Source organism: Ranitomeya imitator, chromosome 4 (genome assembly GCF_032444005.1).
Source record: "Ranitomeya imitator isolate aRanImi1 chromosome 4, aRanImi1.pri, whole genome shotgun sequence".
Lineage (NCBI taxonomy): Eukaryota > Metazoa > Chordata > Amphibia > Anura > Dendrobatidae > Ranitomeya > Ranitomeya imitator.
Window position 1 is genome coordinate 284,847,796 of NC_091285.1, and position 25,097 is coordinate 284,872,892.

The following is a 25,097-nucleotide window of genomic DNA, read 5'->3' on the forward strand; positions in this document are numbered from 1 at the left end:
TCAGTATTTACTCACGGTTTTCAAGACCGTCCACTCCTCTGGCTCAGACCAGCCAGCGCTGCAACACGTGCTCCTTGGATCGTTGCCCGCAGTCTAAAACACCAATTGTAACGTTGTACCCACTCAGGTGCGTAGGAGGAAACAGGAGCCACATTCTCTTCTGCGTTCAAGTGGGTTTATTGCTCCATAAACCACATAACAGTGTGAACAACAGGTAAACAAACAGCTTTTAGCTCAGGAAAGGAAAATACAAAAGTCCAGTCCTTCAGGCTCAGTCCTGCAGCCTTAACACACTTTGGAGGCTTTCTCCTCCACACACACAGACTCCTGTCTGTAGTGTCCCATCTGGACACAGGGACCTCTGTCCACCCTGACAGATTCCCAAACACTCTCTTACCATGTGCTACACATCTCCATTAAGTAGCCTGAAACCACACCCATTGGTGAAGTAACGTCACATGATTAGACATGTGGCTATGACATCACCACAGGTCCTTAAACAAACACAAATAGGCATGGTTATGCCCCTTACCCAGGGGTGAGGTATATGGGTAGCCAGACCCTCCCATCTCTCATAGCTACCCGTAACCCGGACCCAAACATCCTAAACAATTCCTTATTGCCTTATGTGTATTAAACAAAACACTCCGGGTTACATCACAGCGGCAAGCCTTCTCTGTGATACATACCTCCCATCGACTATACAAGCTTTAGCCATGCTACACTCCCGTATCGGAGATATATTTTCGGATATATGTATTATCAAATCAATGCAGACTGCAATATTCATCATTGACCACTGGCTCAGAAGTATCTTAGAAAGATTCTTTGATCAGAGGAAGCTTTTTGGTTTGGAGGCATTCTTCCCTGCCTCTGGGTAAACGAATCTCAGACTTGGTGTCCTTTTCCCAACAAATCTCCCTCCTGCAATTACCTGGTCAATGCAGGTACCCCCTACTTAAATAGAGATGGAAGTGTCAGCTCTCTTTCTCACTTCCCCTGTTTTATTAGTTTCTCTCTTCCCTAGTTATAATTAGTTCAATGTCTGGGTGATATGTCCCCTTTCTGGAGATGTCTTATGGATTTTTAATTTTTATCTATGACAGTATTTTACATCAGTATTTGTAAGCCAAAATCAGGAGTGGATCATTCAGGGAAAAAGTATAATATAAACACGTGCTCCACATCTGCATTTATTATCCACTCCTGGTTTTGGTTTACAAATACTGATGTAAAATACTAAACAAATACTGAACATGTGAGCATGGCCTTATTCTGCATATATACACTGCACAGTACCACTTCTCCTCTCTTGTCTTAGAGGTGACATTGGGTTTCGGAAGGTCAGTATGGGTTTAATATTTTCTATATACCATATATACTCGAGTGTAAGCCGACCCAAGTATAAGCCGAGGCAATTAATTTTGCCACGAAAAACTGGGTGAGCTTATTGACTCGAGTATAAGGCGGGTATGTATTGACCCCTCATTCCTATCCATGTATGTGTGGTTTCCCTGTCCTGTCCTGCTCTGTGACTCCCCCTGTTGTATGCATGGCTCCCCCGGTCCCATCTTGTATGCATGGCTCAGCTCCCCCCCTCCCATCCTTGTATGCATGGCTCCCCTGTCCCATCTTGTATGCATGGCTTGGCTCCCCCCTCCCATCCTTGTATGCATGGCACCCTTGTCCCATCTTGTATGTATGGCTGGGCTTCTCTGTCCTCCCCGGTCCTCTTCCGTCATACTCACCCTCCTCACGCAGTCGCTGAACGTCCCTGCGTCTCTGTCCCGGTGCCACAGCTTCTTCCTGTGCTCAGCGGTCACGTGGTACTGCTCATTAAGGTCATGAATATGCACTCCACGCCTATGGGAGTGGAGGCGCGTCCATATTCATGACCTTAATCAGTGGTACCAGGTGACCGCTCGGCACAGGAAGAAGCTGCTGCGCCGTGACAGAGATGCAGCGACTGAGGGTGAGTATTGAGGTCTTCTGGAAGCCGGCGGCTGCAGCTGTCACTGTGTTACAGCTGTCGGCTCCCTACTCCCCCACCGGCTTTCTGGACCATGACTCTAAAATGTGCTGAAAATCTAGGCTTATACACGAGTATATACGGTACCTATGGGCAAATAAAAAATCTTGGAAAACCTGTTTAAATGGATTATCCCAAGTAATCCCCCTCTTCTCTGGATAGGGGATAACTTTCCAATCGCCAGGTATCTGCCCACTGGGACTTCCCTGATCACAAGAACCGGAGTTATGAAGAGCACCAGGTAAATGGAGCTGTGGTCGATTTTGCACACTGCGGCGCCATTAACATGTGACTCTTCAAATAACTCCTTTAAGAGAATGTTGAGGGGCATGACCAAGTAAAGCAAAATTCACTGATCGGAGGTGGGGAATGTTATAGTATGTGGGCTGGTGGGCTTTGTGTGACATGACTGCTTTTTTGTCCCAGTCCGGGTCCTGCTTGACACTATATCGAATTTTCTTCTGTGGACACAAGTATTCAATTTTAACAGATTAGTTGCTTGATTGTTCCTTAGGATCATGTTATTTATAAGATTTTTCAAAGGTACTACTGAGATAAGTTAATGCAAACCTGTCACCAGGTTTGGCCGACGTGAGATGCGTCCACTGCCTTTCAGGGCTGATATACAGCATTCTATAATGCTGTATATCGGCCCCCAACCCGACCTGGAAGAACTGAAAAATAACTTTTCTTATGCTCATCTTCGGGGCCATCCAGTCCAAGAGGTGTCTATCTTCTTGGTTGGCGCCTCCCATCTTCTTGTGATGCCACCCTCCTTCTTGGTTCATGTGGATGACGCATCCCTGCATCGTCCACACAGTCTGCTCAGCATCTCGCTCCTGTGCAGGTGTACTTTTCTGCCCTGTTGAGGTCAGAGAGGCCCAGCGCTTGCGCACTGTAGAACTTTGCTCCCTCAGCAGGGCAGATAAATACACCTGCGAAGGAACGTGATGCTGAGCTGGAGGACAGCATCGCAAGAAGATGGGAAGCGCCGGAACACGAAGAGCGACATCTTTCGGACCACCCACTGGTGAGTATAGTAAAAGTTTTTTTTCTTCTCTTACATGTCAGGTTCGGGGCTTATCTACAGCTTTATAGAATGCTGTATATCAACCCTGAAAGGCGGTGGCCGTAACTCGTATCGGCCAAACCTGGTGACAGGTTCTCTAAAGGGAACCTGTCACTCGATTTATACTGCCTAAACTATGGCATTTCAGAGAAAACTTAGTTTGAAGAGCTAGCTGGGAACCATAAGGATAGATGTGATTAGTCTAACGCCACCCGTTGCTGACTTCTTCCTGCTCCTTTCCAGATGATTGAAAGGTCTTTCCCTAAGTATACAAATGAGACATGTGTCAATCACCTGGAGTGACAAGATTAGCTTTGTCATCAGATATTTTCACCATTTTAACCCAGGTAGTGGTTCGGGACAAGATCACAACATTGCATCAAACACTGTGATTCGGACCTCGAACAAGAACTTGCATCTCTCCTGCACAATAACTGATGTGATGGGCAGGTGGGAATAAACACTGCTCAAAAAATAAAGGTGTGACAACACAGGATTTCTTCTTAATTATGCCAGATGTAAATTGAGTAGGCCCAGAATCATAAACTGTTGTCTGAAGTATTGACGTTTCTTGTAGGACAAATATTTACCTCTAATATATTATTTCCTACAGTTTATCTTCTGTTATCTTTGTAAAACAGTAAAGCCCCCGTCACACATAGCGAGATCGCTAGCGAGATCGCTGCTGAGTCACAAGTTTTGTGACGCAACAGCGACCTCAGTAGCGATCTCGCTATGTGTGACACGTAGCAGCGACCAGGCCCCTGCTGTGAGATCGCTGGTCGTGTCGGAATGACCTGGACCGTTTTTGATCGTTGAGGTCCCGCTGGGTAGCACACATCGCTGTGTTTGACACCTTACCAACGACCTCGTTGACAGGACGTCCCATTGAATCGTCATGAAATAGCATCGTTGTACAGGTCGCTACAGGTCGCCGCATCGCTGCTGCGTCGTTGGGGAGATCTCACTGTTTGACATCTCACCAGCGACCACATAGCGACGCAGCAACGATCCCTGACAGGTCGTATCGTTGTCGGGATCGCTTAAGCGTCGCTATGTGTGACGGGGCCTTTAGGCATGGCTACTGAACAATGATGTTTGCTGATATGCTAATTATGCATTGTGATATGGAGCCAGTTTGTTCACTTCAAAAGTAGAGAGGGAAAAACTATGCACATAATTTAAATAAGCAAATAATTCTACTTGATGTCATCACCATTCTTCCCCTTATCTGTGATGCTGGACTGAAGGACACTTATTAAATCTAAAAATAGGTTACATGCCTCTATATAAAGAGACTTTTTCTTCTGGTCGGTATGACTCTTTAGGATCACAGCTTAGGGTACTACGGACTCGACTGGAAGGACACAGGGACTGCTTCATTAACAATCACTGAAACCTCAGAGACATCTTAAAGAATCCAGGTTGGAACACTCGGTTCACCTGGCCACATACCTTACTTCTCTCGGTTAGCTTCCCAAGCTTGTAATTATCTCCCAAAAGCGGGGAGCCGCTGGTGGGGGTATGCGACACTGGAAGCAGCTCTAATCTCGGCGAGTGAGCGGAAGAGTAAGACTCTGTAATTTGCACCATCTTGGGTATTTGCTGGGACTGTTCTGTATGCTATTGTGTTAGTGGTTCAATAAATTATTGTCACACTGTTTTACCCTCACCCTGTGTTGTCTGAGTAGTGTTCTGCCCACGGGGAAAGAGAGCAGGCATTCAGAAATATGAGCCCTGGTCCATGCAGTCTTTCTACAGACAGCCGGGCCAGCTGACGAGAGCACCCACTGACCCTTGTGTCTCTACAAAAGAGTACACTAAAATACCACATCCTAGATTTCACTGAATGAAATATTCAAGTTGCAAATCTTTATTAATTACATAGTTGAATGCGTTGAGAACAGTAACATAAAAATGATCAATGTAAGTCAAAATTAATATCTTAAGGATTTGGAATGATACTCAAAATCCAAAGTGGAACATCAAATTACAGGCTCATCCAACTTCAGTGGAAATGCCTCAAGACAAGGGTATGATGCTTAGTAGTGTGTGTGGCCTCCATGTGCCTGTGTGACCTCCCTACAACACCTGGGCATGGTCCTGATGAGGCGGTGGATGTTCTCCTGAGGTATCTCCTCCCAAACCTGAATTATTATTATTATTATTTATTTATATAGCACCATTGATTCCATGGTGCTGTACATGAGAATAAAATAATAATAATAAATAAAAGCATCAGTCAACTCCTGGACAGTCCGTGGTTCAACGTAACATTGGTGGATGGAAAGAGACATGATGTCCCAGATGTGCTCGATTGGATTCAGGTCTGAGGAACAGGCAGGCCAGCCAGTCCATAGCATCAATTCCTTCATCATGCAGGAACTGCTGACACACTTCAGCCACATGAGGCCTAGCATTGTCATGCGTCAGAAGGAATCCAGAGCCCATTGCACCTGCATATGGTCTCACTATGGGTCTGAGGATCTCATCCCTGCACCTAATGGCACCTCTGGCTGGCACATGGATGGCTGTGCGGCCCTTCAAATAAATGGTTCCCCACACCATTACTGACCCACTGCCAAACCGGTCATGCTGGAAAATGTTGAAGGTAGCAAGACATTCTCCATAGCGTCTCCATACTCTGTCACGTCGGTCACATGTGCTCAGTGTGAACCCACTCTCATCGGTGAAGAGCACAGGATGCCAGTGTCGAATCTTCCAATCTTGGTATTCTCTGGCAAACGCCAATCATCCTGCACAGTGTTGGGCTGTAAGCACAACACACATTTGTGATCATCGGGACCTCATTCCACCCTCATGGCGTCTGTTTCTGACAGTTTGAGCAGACACATGGATGTTAGTGGCCTACCGGAGGTAATTTTGCAGGGCTCTGGCACTTGAGTGTTGATTTCACAGAAGTGATTAACTTAGAGTTACATTGTGTTGTTTAAGTGTTCTATATATATATATATATATATATATATATATATATATCTATATATATATATATATATCTATATATATAATTGTCTAAGGGTTTTTCCGTCTGTCTGTCTGTCTGTCCTGGAAATCCCGCGTCTCTGATTGGTCGAGGCCGCCAGGCCTCAACCAATCAGCGACAGGCACAACGACGATGATGTCATAATGGTTGCCATGGCGACGATGATGTCATAAAGCCAGGCCTCGATCAATCAGCGACGGGCACAGTATCGACGTAGAAATCCCGCGTCTCTAATTGGTCGAGGCTGCGAGGCCTCGACCAATCAGCATCGGGCACAGTATCGACGTAGATGTCATAATGGTTGCCATGGCGACAATTATGTCATAAAGGACGTAGACATTCCACGTCTGTTCAATCAGCAACGGGCACAGTATTGATGTAGATGTCATAATGGTTGCCATGGCGACGATGATGTCATAAAGGTTGCCTCGACCAATCAGCGACGGGCACAGTCTGCCGTGAATTCTGGAATCATCATTGTCCATATACTACGGGGACATGCATATTCTAGAATACCCGATGCGTTAGAATCGGGCCACAATCTAGTATATATATATATATATATATATATATATATATATATATATATATATATATATATATATATACATAGAAAAAAAAGAGGCAGCACTCCATCATAAAGTGAAAAAAAGTGGAAGGTTTTAATCAACCCACATAGCCGGGCGACGTTTCAGCTCCATCTGAGCCTTTCTCAAGCAGTGAGTAACCATACCTACCATCCATTTATACGTGTCTCAACACAATACTGATTAGTCCAATTATAATTTACATTCAATTTGTGCTCATGTATTAAAAATATATTTCATCCTTTGCTCATATTATCATCATGTGCTCATGTTCCTAAAAGTGACTTGTGCTTCTGTGCAGATAAAATCTCATTCCTTTTCCATAAACCTTAGATTCACCTCATATTCTGCCCATGGTTATTGAAATAATAATAAGTACCCCAATATCTGTTTTACATATCCGTTATACATACAGTACTGTCCACTTACCCCTGTTGCACATGTGGACTAATGGAGGAAGATTTGTTTGTAAGTCGGCGTTCCTTGCCGCCTACTGCGCATGTCTCTGACGCATCACTAAGCAGGTTCGCTATTCTGACCAATCAGAAGCTCTGTGTGGCATTTTTTTCTCGGCGCATGCGCAGTAGCGCTATAAATCGCCATATTGGTTGAGGAATATTACGCTCAAGCGTCCTGATTTACTAACACCTGCGCAGTAGCGCTGAAGTGTATAACAAAGTTCTTTTTGGAGCGCTATAAACCTGCCCTAATAATTGCGTACTGAGTTGCCAGCATTTGTGCAATAGCGTTGAAGATTATAACAAGATCCTTGTGGATCCATTTCTACGGTGCTACATACATAATAGGGCTACATACAACCCACACTGCATTATTATCATATTTCACTGTATCGATCTGCGAATCTGCATACACCTATCTACCCAGACATGGCAAGTATACTATTAAGTCAATACTTAGTGGATCATCTTATTGGGTCACAAATAATAAAAAATAATAAACAAAGAAAAATAAAATTAATAAACAGGCATATATTACACTGATCTCTTTGTCTTTTATCTAATTTTCTTCTTTTTTATTTTTTTATTCTTTTCTTTATTTTTTATTTTTTATTATTCAGTGGAGCTGCTGGGATTATTAGGTATGCCTCTGATATCCTGGCTATATGGATGGCTGCTTATTAAAGACAGCCCCCATTAGTCAATGGAGTCACTCTGCCCCTCAATTGTCCCTCCGGACCAAAGTGTTGCAGTCATGGCATCCATATGATACCGCTACCATTATCCCAATACCACTATATTTATTAAAGATCAGTTATATATACCTTAGAATAGGGCCAAAAAGGTGCATACATGTGTCCTAATTCCATGAGTGGGTTCCCTTCTTCAGTGGTCCCCATAGATCAATAGCAACTTGCCCCTCTATGGTCCCTCCGGACCTGAGTGTTGCAAACATGACAACCGCAGGATGCCAGCCACTGCGTGACAACCACAGGATGCCCTCACTCATATCAAGACACTGTACTCCATAACTTTATGCCATAATATATTTATTTAGACCCAAATGAGTGATCCACCAAATACAAGGGTTACTTATACAGCCAAAAAAAGCCAGGCAGATAGGTGCATACATAAATTTCAATAATACGGAAATTAATAATTAATAATCTCATATTTATATATAGTTTGAATCCTCCATAGTTCCACATATCCACAGGGGAAGATTTTCTTTCCGGAATTGGTATCTAAGGAATGAAAAATAAAAAATTTTTTCTATGTGAATTTGGTGCAATCGTTGGACTGGTTGCCTGGGGCCTTGCACCCGAAGATAAGTACAAGAGTTGTGCTGTTCCCTCTTTTTTCCTATTATATATATGTGTGTGTGTGTATATGTATATATAGCCAATAAAAGAAAAAAATCAAGCAGCACAGCCCATACTGGAACCCGGTGTGTAATATGCTTATAGAGACTGGAAAAACTGTCATACTCGGGAGGTGCTCGCGTATGAAAAACAGTACGAAAACCATGTAGTGACAAGAGAACAACACGTCCAAGCTTGGACCCGTAGAAGCGCCGGTGTTGGCGTGAAACGGCTGTCGTTCCTTTCCTGCTCACCTCTCTCCTTGTCCTACTCCCCCGCGCCGTGAAGACACTTGTATATATGCTACAATAAAGACGAATCCCTTATATATATATATATATACAGTACAGACCAAAAGTTTGGACACACCTTCTCATTTAACCCCTCTGTGACCTTAGACGTACTATCCCGTCGAGGTGCCCTGGGCTTATCTGACCCTGGACGGGATAGTACGTCATAGCCGATCGGCCGCGCTCACGGGGGGAGCGCGGCCGATCGCGGCCGGGTGTCAGCTGCTTATCGCAGCTGACATCCGGCACTATGTGCCAGGAGCGGTCACGGACCGCCCCCGGCACATTAACCCCTGGCACACCGCGATCAAAGATGATCGCGATGTGCCGGCGGTGCAGGGAAGCACCGCGCAGGGAGGGGGCTCCCTGCGGGCTTCCCTGAGACCCCCGGAGCAACGCGATGTGATCGCGTTGCTGCGAGGGTCTCACCTCCCTCCCTGCTCCCTCCAGCCCCGGATCCAAGATGGCCGCGGATCCGGGTCCTGCAGGGAGGGAGGTGGCTTCACAGAGCCTGCTCAGAGCAGGCACTGTGAAGCCTGCAGCGCTGCATGTCAGATCAGTGATCTGAAAGAGTGCTGTGCAAACTGTCAGATCACTGATCTGTGATGTCCCCCCCTGGGACAAAGTAAAAAAGTAAAAAAAAAATTTTCCAAATGTGTTAAAAAAATAAAAAAAAATATTCCAAAATAATGAAAAAAAAAAAAAAATATTATTCCCATAAATAAATTTCTTCATCTAAATAAAAAAAAAAAACCAATAAAAGTACACATATTTAGTATCGCCGCGTCCGTAACGACCCGACCTATAAAACTGTCCCACTAGTTAACCCCTTCAGTAAACACCGTAAGAAAAAAAAAAAAAACGAGGCAAAAAACAACGCTTTATTATCATACCGCCGAACAAAAAGTGGAATAACACGCGATCAAAAGGACAGATATAAATAACCATGGTACCGCTGAAAGCGTCATATTGTCCCGCAAAAAAAGAGCCGCCATACAGCATCATCAGCAAAAAAATAAAAAAGTTATAGTCCTGAGAATAAAGCGATGCAAAAATAATTATTTTTTCTGTAAAATAGTTTTTATCGTATAAAAGCACCAAACCATAAAAAAATGATATAAATGAGGTATCGCTGTAATCGTACTGACCCGAAGAATAAAACTGATTTATCAATTTTACCAAACGCGGAACGGTATAAACGCCTCCCCCAATAGAAATTCATGAATAGCTGGCTTTTGGTCATTCTTCCTCACAAAAATCGGAATAAAAAGCGATAAATAAATGTCACGTGCCCAAAAATGTTTTCAATAAAAACGTCAACTCGTCCCGCAAAAAACAAGACCTCACATGACTCTGTGGACCAAAATATGGAAAAATTATAGCTCTCAAAATGTGGTATTGCAAAAAATATTTTTTGCAATAAAAAGGGTCTTTCAGTGTGTGACGGCTGCCAATCATAAAAATCCGCTAAAAAACTCGCTATAAAAGTAAATCAAACCCCCCTTCATCACCCCCTTAGTTAGGGAAAAATAAAAAAAAATGTATTTATTTCCATTTTCCCATTAGGGCTAGGGTTAGGGTTAGGGTTAGGGCTAGGGTTAGGGCTAGGGTTAGGGCTAGGGCTAGGGTTAGGGCTAGGGCTAGGGTTAGGGCTAGGGTTAGGGCTAGGGCTAGGGTTAGGGCTAGGGTTAGGGCTAGGGTTAGGGCTAGGGTTAGGGCTAGGGTTGGGGCTACAGTTAGGGTTGGGGCTAAAGTTAGGGTTAGGGTTTAGATTACATTTACAGCTGGGAATAGGGTTGGGATTAGGGATAGGGGTGTGTCAGGGTTAGAGGTGTGGTTAGGGTTACCGTTGGAATTAGGGTTAGGGGTGTGTTTAGATTAGGGTTTCAGTTATAATTGGGGGGTTTCCACTGTTTCGGCACATCAGGGGCTCTCCAAACACGACATGGCGTCCGATCTCAATTCCAGCCAATTCTGCGTTGAAAAAGTAAAACAGTGCTCCTTCCCTTCCGAGCTCTCCTGTGTGCCCAAACAGGGGTTTACCCCAACATATGGGGTATCAGCGTACTCAGGACAAATTGGACAACAACTTTTGTGGACCAATTTCTCCTGTTACCCTTGGGAAAATACAAAACTGGGGGCTAAAAAATAATTTTTGTGGGAAAACAAAAAGATTTTTTATTTTCACGGCTCTGCGTTATAAACTGTAGTGAAACACTTGGGGGTTCAAAGTTCTCACAACACATCTAGATAAGTTCATTGAGGGGTCTAGTTTCCAATATGGGGTCACTTGTGGGGGGTTTCTACTGTTTAGGTACATTAGGGGCTCTGCAAACGCAATGTGACGCCTGCAGACCAATCCATCTAAGTCTGCATTCCAAATGATGCTCCTTCCCTTCCGAGCCCTCCCATGCGCCCAAACGGTGGTTCCCCCCAACATATCGGGTATCAGCGTACTCAGGACAAATTGGACAACAACATTTAGGGTCCAATTTCTCCTGCTAACCTTGGAAAAATACAAAACTGGGGGCTAAAATATAATTTTTGTGGAAAAAAAAATATTTTTTATTTGCATGGCTCTGCGTTATAAACTGTAGTGAAATACTTGGGGGTTCAAAGCTCTCACAACACATCAAGATGAGTTCCTTAGGGGGTCTACTTTCCAAAATGGTGTCACTTGTGGGGGTTTCTACTGTTTAGGTACATTAGGGGCTCTGCAAACGCAATGTGACGCCTGCAGACCATTCCATCTAAGTCTGCATTCCAAATGGCGCTCCTTCCCTTCCGAACCCTCCCATGCGCCCAAACGGTGGTTCCCCCCACATATGGGGTATCAGCGCACTCAGGACAAATTGGACAACAACTTTTGGGGTCCAATTTCTCCTGTTACCCTAGGGAAAATACAAAACTGGGGGCTAAAAAATAATTTTTGTGGGAAAAAAATTTTGTTTTATTTTTACGGTTCTGCATTATAAACTTCTGTGAAGCACTTGGTGGGTCAAAGTGCTCACCACACCTCTAGATAAGTTCCTTAGGGGGTCTACTTTCCAAAATGGTGTCACTTGTGGGGGGTTTCAATGTTTAGGCACATCAGTGGCTCTCCAAACGCAACATGGCGTCCCATCTCAATTTCTGTCAGTTTTGCATTGAAAAGTCAAACTGCGCTCCTTCCCTTCCGAGCTCTCCCATGCGCCCAAACAATGGTTTACTGCCACATATGGGGTATCAGCGTACTCAGGACAAATTGGACAACAACTTTTGAGGTCCAATTTCTTCTCTTACCCTTGGAAAAATAAAAAATTGGGGGCAAAAATATAATTTTTGTGAAAAAATATGGTTTTTTATTTTTACGGTTCTGCATTATAAACTTCTGTGAAGCACTTGGTGGGTCAAAGTGCTCACCACACATCCAGATAAGTTCCTTAGGGGGTCTACTTTCCAAAATGGTGTCACTTGTGGGGGGTTTCAATGTTTAGGCACATCAGTGGCTCTCCAAACGCAACATGGCGTCCCATCTCAATTCCTGTCAATTTTGCATTGAAAAGTCAAATAGCGCTCCTTCCCTTCCGAGCTCTCCCATGCGCCCAAACAGTGGTTTACTGCCACATATGGGGTATCAGCGTACTCAGGACAAATTGGACAACAACTTTTTGGGTCCAATTTCTCCTGTTACCCTTGGTAAAATAAAACAAATTGGAGCTGAAGTAAATTTTTTGTGTAAAAAAGTTAAATGTTCATTTTTATTTAAACATTCAAAAAATTCCTATTAAACACCTGAAGGGTTAATAAACTTCTTGAATGTGGTTTTGAGCACCTTGAGGGGTGCAGTTTTTAGAATGGTGTCACACTTGGGCATTTTCTATCATATAGACCCCTCAAAATGACTTCAAATGAGACGTGGTCCCTAAAAAAAAATGGTGTTGTAAAAATGAGAAATTGCTGGTCAACTTTTAACCCTTATAACTCCCTAACAAAAAAAAAAATTGGTTCCAAAATTATGCTGATGTAAAGGAGACATGTGGGAAATGTTACTTATTAAGTATTTTGTGTGACATATCTCTGTGATTTAATTGCATAAAAATTCAAAGTTTGAAAATTGCGAAATTTTCAAAATTTTCGCCAAATTTCCGTTTTTTTCACAAATAAACGCAGGTACTATCAAAGAAATTTTACCACTATCATGAAGTACAATATGTCACAAGAAAACAATGTCAGAATCACCAGGATCCGTTGAAGCGTTTCGGAGTTATAACCTCATAAAGGGACAGTGGTCAGAATTGTAAAAATTGGCCTGGTCATTAACGTGCAAACCACCCTTGGGGGTAAAGGGGTTAAAAATTTTTCTATATTTTCATGACTATGAAAATTGTAAATTCACACTGAAGGCATCAAAACTATGAATTAACACATGTGGAATTATATACTTAACAAAAAAGTATGAAACAACTGAAAATATGTCTTCTATTTTAGGTTCTTCAAAGATGCCACCTTTTACTTTGATGACTTCTTTGCACACTCTTGGCATTCTCTTGATGAGCTTCAAGAGGTAGTCACCGGAAATGGTCTTCCAACAATCTTGAAGGAGTTCCCAGAGGTGCTTAGCACTTCACTTTGCGGTCCAGCTCACCCCAAACCATCGCGATTGGGTTCAGGTCTGGTGACTGTGGAGTCCAGGTCATCTGGCGTAGCACCCTATCACTCTCTTTTTGGTCAAATAGCCCTTACACAGCCTGGTGGTGTGTTTGGGGTCATTGTCGAGTTGAAAAATAAATGATGGTCCAACTAAACGCAAAACGGATGGAATAGCATGCTCCTGCAAGATGCTGTGGTAGCCATGCTGGTTCAGTATGCCTTCAATTTTGAATAAATCCCCAACAGTGTCACCAGCAAAGCACCCCCACACCATCACACCTCCTCCTCCATGCTTCATGGTGGGAACCAGGCATGTAGAGTCCATCCATTCACCTTTTCTGCGTCGCACAAAGACAGATTGGTTGGAACCAAAGATCTCAAATTTGGACTCATCAGACCAAAGCACAGGTTTCCACTGGTCTAATGTCCATTCCTTGTGTTCTTTAGCCCAAACAAGTCTCTTCTGCTTGTTGCCTGTCCTAAGCAGTGGTTTCCTAGCAGCTGTTTTACCATGAAGGTCTGCTGCACAAAGTCTCCTCTTAACAGTTGTTGTAGAGATGTGTCTGCTGCTAGAACTCTGTGTGGCATTGACCTGGTCTCTAATCTGAGCTGCTGTTAACCTGCGATTTCTGAGGCTGGTGACTTGGATAAACTTATCCTCGGAAGCAGAGGTGACTCTTGGTCTTCCTTTCCTGGGGCGGTCCTCATGTGAGCCAATTTCTTTGTAGCACTTGATGGTTTTTGCCACTGCACTTGGGGACACTTTCAAAGTTTTCCAAATTTTTTAGACTGACTGACCTTAATTTCTTAAAGTAATGATGGCCTCCCGTTTTTCTTTACTTAGCTGCTTTTTTCTTGCCATAATACAGATTCTAAGAGTCTATTCAGTAGGACTACCAGCTGTGTATCCACCAGACTTCTGCACAACACAATTGATGGTCCCAACCCCATTTATAAGGCAAGAAATCCCACTTATTAAACCTGACGGGGCACACCTGTGAAGTGAAAACCATTCCCGGTAACTACCTCTTGAAGCTCATCAAGAGAATGCCAAGAGTGTGCAAAGCAGTCATCAAAGCAAACGGTGGCTACTTTGAAGAACCTAGAATATCAGACATAATTTCAGTTGTTTCACACTTTTTTGTTAAGTATATAATTCCATATGTGTTAATTCATAGTTTTGATGCCTTCAGTGTGAATGTACAATTTTCATAGTCACGAAAATACAGAAAAATCTTTAAATGAGAAGGTGTGTCCAAACTTTTGGCCTGTACTGTATATATTGAGCATGGTTATGCTATGCACTGACGTTGTGTTTGCATAGAGCTCCCTTCTAGTCTGTAAAAGCTGTCCGCACCTGTTTCCTTTCTGGGAGTGGATGAGGAGATAAGTACTAACCGATAAAGACAGTGCAACCGCAAAGAAAAGTTCAAGGGGTCTGCTGTTGGTGAATAACTATGATTACTTGTTGCTCTGGCTTCCTGAGTGTGATAGTGATGATATTTAATCTTCCTTCAAGATAAGAAGTGGAAGCAAAAAAAAGTATAAATCATATTGCAGCACCCAAGTCCTTCACTCTTTCATCACTCTGTGTATGGAGGAGGGATATGTGTTTCATTACTGTCACAAGTTATCATCTGACAACACTTAAGAACTTGAAGTAAAGTGAACACATACAATGTGTTGAGCTAGATAGGAATGCAAATTAAAATGCTAACTTTTTGTGAATAAAACAGCCTTAGATCAATGCATGATTTATAGATAGCCTTTCTTATTTCTGTAGTAATGTTTCTTGAGAAGCTGAATACCTCTTCAATTATGGATTTAGTTAATTAAAGGGAATCCGTCAGTGAGGTTTGCCCTACAGAGCTACTACAGGTTAGGGATGTGTATAATCTTTCTAAGGATCTTTTTTTGGAGCTATTCGATGCTCCTGGTTGTGAAAAAATTTTTTTTTTTACTCATGCTAATTAGCTCTGCAATTGCACTGGTAGGTGCAACTGTGCATCTGCAGTTATCATCTTCTCTGTGCTTCTCCCCGCTGGCACCCTCCTCCGTACTCATGATAGACAGTAGAGACATGATGTCACCTCTGTTCTCCACTGACAGATACCCTTTCAGGTCTCATTCACAACCCCCCCCCCCCCCCCCATTCCATACATCCCTCCCGCACCCACCCACCCCACTCCCGTTGAGAAGCACAAACCCTTTTTGATCTTGCAGTGCACTAGAGCATTTGTGTAAAAGTCAGACACTGGTCAGTTGGACAATAAATGGCCAGCTTGAAATTCATATTAACAGAAGTGTAATCTAAATTCTTTTCATCTCTAGAATATTAGACCCTTTAGATTTCAAAAATGCACATTGAGTGTTTGGGTTTTTTCAATTAATTTTTAGTCTATTAAATGTTTATTTGTTGTTGTTTTTTCCTCCTTTTGGACAGTGCTTAAAGTAAAGATACTTTCAGCTCATGATAAGGGCTCCCATGCTGAAGTGATAGTGAAAATTAAAAAGGTTTTAAAAATGACAAAATTGAAGATTCCACGCGGAAAAAGAATATTGTATCCGGAATCGTGGACAAATCGGGGCTGTACCTGTCCTATTCTAAACCCTGGTATGTTTCTTTGACTATTACCTGCTTGATTGTTTTACCAGATGTATTTAGAACTTATATTTTATGTTTTGTATTTTACTGTATCTATATTACATGAGCAGGTAAAGGTAATTTGACTATAATTAATACCGTATATATAATTTAAAAAAGACAGGAAAATAGATGTAATGTTGTGACGTGCAATTAACCCTTTAGTGACCGAGACAATTTTGACCTTAATGACCAAGCCAATTTTTACAATTCTGACCACTGTCATTTTATGAGGTTATATCTCTGGAACGCTTCAACGGATTCCAGTCATTCTGAGACTGTTTATTCGTGACGTAAAGTAAACGGAAATTTGGACAAAATTTTGAATATTTTGCAATTTTAAAAATTTAAATTTTTGTGCCCTTAAATCAGAGAGTCGTGTCACACAAAATAGTTAATAAATAACATTTCCCACATGTCTACTTTACATCAGCACAATTGTGGAAACATATTTTTTTTATTAGGAGGTTATGAGGGTGAAAAGTTGACCAGTGATTTCTCATTTTTCCAACAAAATTTACAAAACCATTTTTTAGGGACCACGTCACATTTGAAGTGAGTTTAGGAGGTCAATATGACAGAAAATACCCAATAGTGACACCATTCTAAAATCTGCGCCACTCAAGGAGCTCATAACCACATTCAAGAAGTTTATTAAGGGGAATTTGTCACCCCATAATTGGCCTATAAACTAAATCCACCGGCATCAGGGGACATATGTACAGCATTCTGTAATGCTGTACATAAGCCCCCGATGTAACCTAAAAGATAAAAAAAAGCAGGTTAGATTATACTCACCCAGGGGCGGTACCGATGCGGTTCGGTCCAATGGGCGTCGCGGTCCGGGTCCAGCGCATCCCATCTTCATACGATGACATCCTCTTTTTGTGTTCCTGCTGCGGCTCCTGCGCAGGCGTACTTTGCCCTGTTGAGGGCAGAGCAAAGTACTGCAGTACGCAGGCGCCGGGCCTCTCTTACCTTTCCCAGCGCCTGCATACTGCAGTACTTTGCTCTGCCCTCAACAGGGCAGATAAAGTACGCCTGCACAGGAGCCACGACAGGAAGAAAAGAAGAGGACGACATCGTATGAAAATGGGAGGCGCCGGACCCAGACCGCCCCTGGCTGAGTATAATATAACCTTTTTTTCTTATCTTTCAGGATACATCGGGGCTTATCTACAGCATTACAGAATGCTGTAGATAAGCCCCTGATGCCAGTGGCCTTAGTTTATAGTCCAATTTTGAAGGGGACAGATTTCCTTTAACCCTTCAGGTGCTTCTTGAGAACTAAAGTAATGTGGAAGGAAAACATGAGCATTTTACTTTTTTTTCACAAAAAAATTACTTTAGACCCAACCTTTTTATTTTCACAAGGTTAACAGGAGAAAATGGACCACAAAATTTATTGTGCAATTTCTCCTGAGTATGCCGATACCCTGTATGTGGGGGAAAGCCACTGTTTGGGTGCATGGCAGATCTCAGAAGGGAGGGAGCACCATTTAACTTTTTGAATGCAAAATTGGCTGGAATCAATGGCAAGTGCCATGTCGCGTTTGGAGACCCCCCTGATGTACCTAAACAGTGGAAACCCCCAAAATCTAACTCCAACCCTAAAACAACCCTAACCCTAATTCCAACCATAACCACAACCCTAACCCCAACTGTAACCTCAACACAACCCTAACCCCAACACCACAACTGTAACCCCAACACAACCCTAAGCCTAGCCCAACCCTAACGCTAACCCTGGCCCTAACCTTAGACCTAATCCTAGCTCTATCCCAACCCTAGCACCAACCCTAACTGCAAAGAATGGGAAAAAAAACCTTTTTTTAATTTTATTACTTTTACCTTACTAAGGGGGTGACAAAGGGGGGTTTGATTTACTATTTTTTTTATTTTGATCACTGTGATAGGGTCTATCACAGTGATCAAAAGGGACCAATAGGAAAAATCTCCTATTGTTGCCGGGTACCTGCCGGCAGATCTCAGCAGGCGCACTGTGCGTGCGCCCGCCACTTTCTTCCAGGAGGAAGATGCCGAGGACCAGGGGAGAGAGCCGGAGGGTCCAGGGATGGCAGGCAGAGGTAACTAGGTGGGTATGGGGAACCCCATTTCTCTTTTTTCTGGTATGCTAGATCATATCAGAGGAGAGAGAAATAAATGGGAAATCTGCCTTTTTTTTGTGATAGCAGTTATTCACCGAAGACTGGGGAGGGTAAAAACCGACCCGAATCATGTTGCACGGGGTATCCGAGACCCTGGAGATTTTCTGACGCTTGGGGGAGCTTTACCCTTATTTCTCAGCTCCATTAAAAAGCGGCACTGAGGAATAAGGCCCCTCAACTGCAGCCGTTAACGACCGCCAATACACATTTTAAGTTAAATATCAAATGTTTAACCCCTTTCTGACCTCGGACGGGATAGTACGTCCGAGGTCAGATCCCCCGCTTTGATGCAGGGCTCCGGCGGTGAGCCCGCATCAAAGCCGGGACATGTCAGCTATTTTGAACAGCTGACATGTGCCCGCAATAGCGGCGGGTGAAATCGCGATTCACCCGCCGCTATTAACTAGTTAAATGCCGCTGTCAAACGCTGACAGCGGCATTTAACCGGCGCATCCGGCCGGAAATGAGCGCATCGCTGACCCGCTTCACATGATCGGGGGTCAGCGATGCGTCAGAATTGTAACCATAGAGGTCCTTGAGACCTCTATGGTTACTGATGCCGGCCTGCTGTGTGCGCCCCCTGTGGTCGGCGCTCATAGCAAGCCTGCATTTCAGCTACATAGCAGCGATCTGATGATCGCTCCTATGTAGCTAGCTAAGCCGATCGAGTGGTGCCAGCTTCTAGCCTCCCATGGAAGCTATTGAAGCATGGCAAAAGTTAAAAAAAAGTTAAAAACAATGTGAAAAAAATATAAAAGTTTAAATCACCCCCCTTTCACCCCATTCAAAATAAATCAATAAAAAAAAATCAAACCTACACATTTTTGGTATCACCGCATTCAGAATCGCCCGATCTATCAATAAAAAAAAGGATTAACCTGATCGCTAAACGGCGAAGCGACAAAAAAAATCGAAACGCCAGAATTACGTTTTTTTTGGTCGCTGTGACATTGCATTAAAATGCAATAACGGGCGATCAAAAGAACGTATCTGCATAAAAATGCTATCATTAAAAACGCCAGCTCGGCACGCAAGAAATAAGCCCTCATCTGACCCCAGATCATGAAAAATGGAGACGCTACGGGTATTGGAAAATGGCGCCATTTTTTTTTTTGCAAAGTTTGGAATTTTTTTTCACCACTTCGATAAAAGAGAACCTAGACATGTTGAAATGTCTAAGAACTCGTAATGGTCTGGAGAATCACAATGGCAGGTCAGTTTTAGCATTAAATGAACCTAGCAAAAAAGCCAAACAAAAAACAAGTGTGGGATTGCACTTTTTTTGCAATTTCACCGCACTTGGAATTTTTTTTCCCGTTTTCTAGTACACGACATGCTAAAACCAATGATGTCGTTCAAAAATACAACTTGTTTCACAAAAAATAAGCCCTCACATGGCCATATTGACGGAAAAATAAAAAAGTTATGGCTCTGGGAAGGAGGGGAGCGAAAAACGAACACGGAAAAACGGAAAATCCCAAGGTCATGAAGGGGTTAAAAAAAACATTGCTATAAAGTCTCCTTGCTACTGCTTCGGAATACAGGCTGCTATTTGCAGACTACCAAAAAATTAGTCTTACAATGTGTCCAGTTGTGTGGCAAATCACGCAAATACAGTGTAATTGCCTATGGCAAAATATTAGAGCTGAGAGTCTCAAACTGGTTCCCTACTTTTAGTGGCAGATTTGGTAAGATACACAGATTTTTCTTCAGCTATCCCAACATCTAGTTTAAAAATCTAAATGACTGACTGAGTGCTTTTTTTTATTTTGAAGTGGTTTGAGAAGATTAATGTTCTATTCTGATTTCTTTTAGGTCTAGAATATCTAGTGGCTGGATATGAAGACGTACGTACAGGTCATCTCATTGTGAACATGAAAAGTTTTGTCCAGCCCTGGAAACCTTCCATTGGCAAGAAAGTAATGGAGATACTAAGCAAAGACTGCTATTGAAAGAAAATAAGACAAATTGTTGAATACAGAAGTAAAAAAATGTGTATTTATTGACCGGATTAGTGAAAAACGCAGATAAAGATACCGCACAGCAACCCTACGCTTCGATCCTTCAACTGTATGCGTTACAGATTTATACTATATTTATGTCTTACATCCAAATGGTTCTCCTCTGGCACATCTGCAACCTAGTAGCAGAAGACTGCATTTAAAATAGATAAACCAAGGTGGAAAGTGCGTAAGCTAGAGTCTATACAATCAGCATACTTTTTATTTAATTGAAGGTACAAAAGGAAAGCTTGGACTATTATTGAGGTATCGTTCCACGTCACCTCTGTATATAGCATTTTTATGAAGCACTTTACTAATTGTTTTGCAGTTCTTTTTATTTTTGTTAAACAAAACAGTGGTGTGTAGGGAGCAACAGAACAGAAATGACACTAGAGACACCTTAAAGCAATTTCTGTCCTTTGTAATATTTGTTTTCTTCACATGTATTTATATTTTATAGTCAATTCATGTTCCCAGAGATACAGTGAGATAATGGACATTAATATTATCTGTTTTATTCCTCATTATGCAGTATCCATTTCAAACTTTTGCTTGTAAATGTGAATGCCTAATTTAATTAGGATTTTTTACACTGATCTAAAAGAAAAAATAACAGAATTTAATGTAAAAGTGAAGAAAATCTCTGCCAAGTGATCTTCATTCATTACAATTGTTAAACCCTATGAGACCCCTTCCATGTGTTGGATCAAATCATCACACAACAACCAACCACGACGGCGTTGGGCACTTGTCCCCCGGGGACGCAATACAGACCCTTTATACTGCAGAGGGGGACCCGGGCAGAGACAGGGGCTCTGTGGCAGCTGAGCATGTGGACAAGGAAAGAGACACGTTGGACTTGATTACACAGCACAATTTCAGGTATAGAAAAAGTAAAGTTTATTAAAGTAATGTCACACAGTACATAAACCAAACATGACTATGCCAGGCTCCCGATTCCACACCTCCCAGAAGGGGACCACAAAGTGGACCCTAAGGCACCAACGGATCACCGAGGCACACAGGTGGGACATCAGGACACAGGCTGGACATCAGGAAATCTGGACACAGGCTAGACATCGGGGGGGCTTTAGGAGGGGATAATGTCACGCCGCTCTGTATCTGGTCCGATACAGGATAGACATCATCACAGGGTGGACCCCTGGAAACCGGTGGAACATCGGGTCACAGGCTAGAACACGGATGGCACAGGATCAGGCAGCAGCAGTCATCAGGTTCCTAGGTACGGCGGTCAGGCTCCGGGCATCGGACCTAGAAAGGAACTCAAGCGTGATGGTACAAGAACCGCCGGACTGGACCTCGGCCAGATGGGATTAGCACCGCATGGTAGTCAGAGCACAGAGTAGTAGATGCAGAAACACCAGTTACAAGAGACAAAGTCCCTGGGTGCGAAGACACAGTTCAGAGAGAGTCAGGTACAGAACAGGTACAGGATCAAGGATTCAGGCCTGGATATACTGACTCCAGGACAGGCGCCAGAACAGGACATAACAGGAATCAAGGCAAGGACTTTGGTACCAAAACATAGACAGGAGAGGTGCAGGAACACAAAACACGCATAGCAAAGTTCAGGAGCTTTGTGAGTAGTTCAGGCCCCGTCCATAGGGCATGGGATCTATATATAGGACCTACCCCTCAGCAATTGGCTGGGATCAGCATTTCAAGTACACACACACTAACCCTGATAAAAGCAGGGGAGGTGTGGCCGCGCACGCCCTAAGCACAAACAGAAACCATTACAGCACAATCAGTGCAGGAACTGAGGCTCAGGGCACCTGGCAGTGGCTGCATATCCAGACACACGTGGAAAGTCATACACCAGCTGCAAATGACCTCGCAACCAGCGGACAGCTTCTACAGCGACAACCAGGGACCACACATACGTATGGTCATGCAGCAGAGCAAAAGACCTAACCACCCATGTACGGCTACAGCTAGAGCAGGGAACTAAGCAGGCTCCATACAGGTAACACCCAACAGTATCCCAGCTCAATTAGGGGGAAAGGAGCGAAGGGTTAAAGAAAAGACATGCATTGTTTTGCCGAAAACCAGATACAGAGCGGCGTGACACAAGCAAGTCCAGCTTTTGTCGAGAGTGCCCAAGTGCTTATCCTTTGTATGATAGGGGGTTGTTGGATGTGTCCTTTGATCCTCCAGTAGAGTACCATAGCACCTGCATAGACTGGATCTATGGCACATATAACATTGTAATGACATTTCTAAATTAAAATTAATATTTAAGATGTTTTTTACATCAATGCAGTCTCTTTGAGTTCATTGAGGAACTTTATTAAAACCCTTGATACAGATGCATATCTAGGCTTTCCTGCACCCAGTGCAAAAATCAAATTTGCACTTACTTTCATCTAAGACTCAAGGATAATGCCAGATAATGGGACCACATCATGTGCTTGGTGCTGCTTTGAAGCAACCTAAGGGTATGTGCACACAATGCAGATTTTGCTGCGGATCCACAGCGTTTCCGCAGCTGCGGATCCGCAGCAGTTTCCCATGAGTTTACAGTTGAATGTAAACCTATGGGAAACCAAAAACGCTGTGCACATGCTGCGGAAAAAAACACGCTGAAACGCAGCGGTTTACATTCCGCAGCATGTCACTTATTTCTGCGGATTCCGCAGCGGTTTTATAGCTGCCCCTATGGAAAACCGCAGTTGTAAAACCGCAGTGAAAACCGCAGTAAATTCGCGATAAATCTGCAGCAAAAACGCAGCATTTTTGCCCTGCAGATTTATCAAATCTGCTGCTGAAAAATCCGCAGTGGCCAAGAATACGTGTGCACATACCCTAAAACTGCTGCAGCATGAAGTTGCAGTTGTTCCTTCCAGGGTACAGCTTAGCCACCACGCGGATGCTCTGCCTGCTCTTTTTGTCTCGTTTGCTGTGCCCTTCTTGCCCCTTAACATGGCAGCCGAAGCCAGACACACAGATCAGAACTTAATTGAGCTCTATCAGTCGATAGACTTAGCTGCTCCTACCAAATACACAAAGCTGCCAGATTGTCCAGTCACACAGAACAGACAGCTGCAGCAATAACGGCCAAGCTTCATCAGCCGCAGAATTCTGCTGCCCCTGCCTGACACACATATAGTTGAGCGTGGCGGTGACTTCACCTCGCCTTATTATTGATGCAGCCATTGACACACATAGCACCCCTAGCAGGTAAATAATACAGCTGATTGCCACTGACAGAGGTGCTCTGTGTGTTGAGTGGCTGCTCCAGCAATCGTCTATTGTGGAACATACTGTATTTTCATGCTGCCAGCTTCTCTGCTGCATACTGTGCCTAGAGCATAGTCCCTGCCCTTAACTAGCTGGACCCCTGCTTTGTAGAAAAAAGTATGGTAAGCTTTTGCAGCTGTTGTGTGACATATCTGTCATCAGGAAACAGGCTAAATTCTTGGTATGGAACCAGTCGGCTCATATGACAATTGACATTGAAACTGTTGTACTTTGAAAAAAATCTCAATATTCTTCGTTTTAGGGTACATTCACGTTTAGCTACAGCTCTTTGCAGCTTTTGGTTATTGAAGATGATTTCTGTGTAGTCAAGGTGTTTCCAGTGATTGCAGTATAATGCAATTGTGTGTAAAATGTCCAATTTATGGGAAGGCAGTTTCAGGCAAAAAGAAAACAAACCATGGAGAAAGATAAAACACTTATACAGCTCAATGACAAGGTCCTTAAATACCAGTCCGGTGATGGATACAAGAAAATTTCAAGAAGTCAAGAACAAGTCTCACCTGTAAATCTGCCTAGAGCAGTTCATTCTTAAAAGATGTGAAAGGAAACCAATGAAGAGATTAATGGCTGTCAGTTACCAGCTTCTGTGGCTAAATTTGGCATTGAACAATTGTTACCGGAGTGCCTTACCAGTCTCAACTTTACTATAGAATGGAGAAGAAAAAGCCACTGTTTAGAAAAGTGTTATATGACTATCTATTATCTTAAGTTAGCTATTTATGTGGTAGATACTAAAAATGCTGTATGATGTAGGCACAGCATTGCATGACACCAAAACACAACCAGCCGCTTTACCAGTCAATATGGTGTTAGCATGCTGCATGAGAGCTTCATCTTTGGAGAAGACCTATTTTCTAATATACAGTTTATGTTCATTACAATATCTACAACTCAGTTCCATTGAGAAATTAGGCTGGAAACAATATTGCAATTTAAACAATTTTATAGAGCTGATTTGGGAAACATGCTGTAACCGCATGTGTAAAATATATTCACATTAATTCCAGGCTTTAGCTGCAAAGCTTCTACTAAATCCTGACTTCATTTTGTTTGTGTGTAACAGTTTCAGTGACTATGGTGTATCACTTTGTACAGATTTGTTTTCGCTTGCTAATGGAAGACTCAGCGGCAAAATTATTTTACTCAATATTGTTACACAATAAAACATGAAAAAGCGTGGGATATGTAACCTGGGTATGTATATAAGCACTATACTGTCAACCATCATGAAACCAAATGTGACTAAATGACCTACTGTACTTCAGGTCTTGTAAAACGTTCACATAGTCTTGCAGTTCTGTGTGGACATAACATTGGTGCATCCTGTGCAGCTGCACAGGGGGAAGAAAGAGGTAAGAAGGCCCACAACCACAAGAATATATACATGAATTGTTTCCCTGCCAAAATGCATGAACTATGCCGTGACATATATAATACATTTTAGCTACAGCAGGCTCTATGGTAGACCCTTTAGAAAAAGAAAAAAAAGGTAGTTTGTCAATTTATCAAGACTGGAGGAAGATGCTCCAAATTCATTTAGAGATGTGCACCTTTGAATGAGTGTGACACA

General features: G+C 42.9%; 1 protein-coding gene across 3 annotated transcripts in view; it reads left to right on the top strand.

The window, feature by feature from the left end:
* NTN4 (netrin 4) overlaps positions 1-24,707 on the top strand; it is a 313,242-nt gene extending 288,535 nt beyond the window's left edge. For 2 of the 3 annotated variants that reach the window (XM_069764710.1, XM_069764707.1), the window contains exons 8-9: positions 15,874-16,044; positions 20,058-22,518. In XM_069764710.1, the coding sequence (XP_069620811.1) occupies positions 15,874-16,044; positions 20,058-20,194 (308 nt within the window). In that variant the 3' untranslated portion in view covers positions 20,195-22,518. Of the gene's footprint in view, positions 1-15,873; positions 16,045-20,057 lie in introns of all 3 variants that reach the window. The other variant, XM_069764709.1, reaches the window with a different exon arrangement.
* Positions 24,708-25,097: the final 390 nt, after the last annotated feature.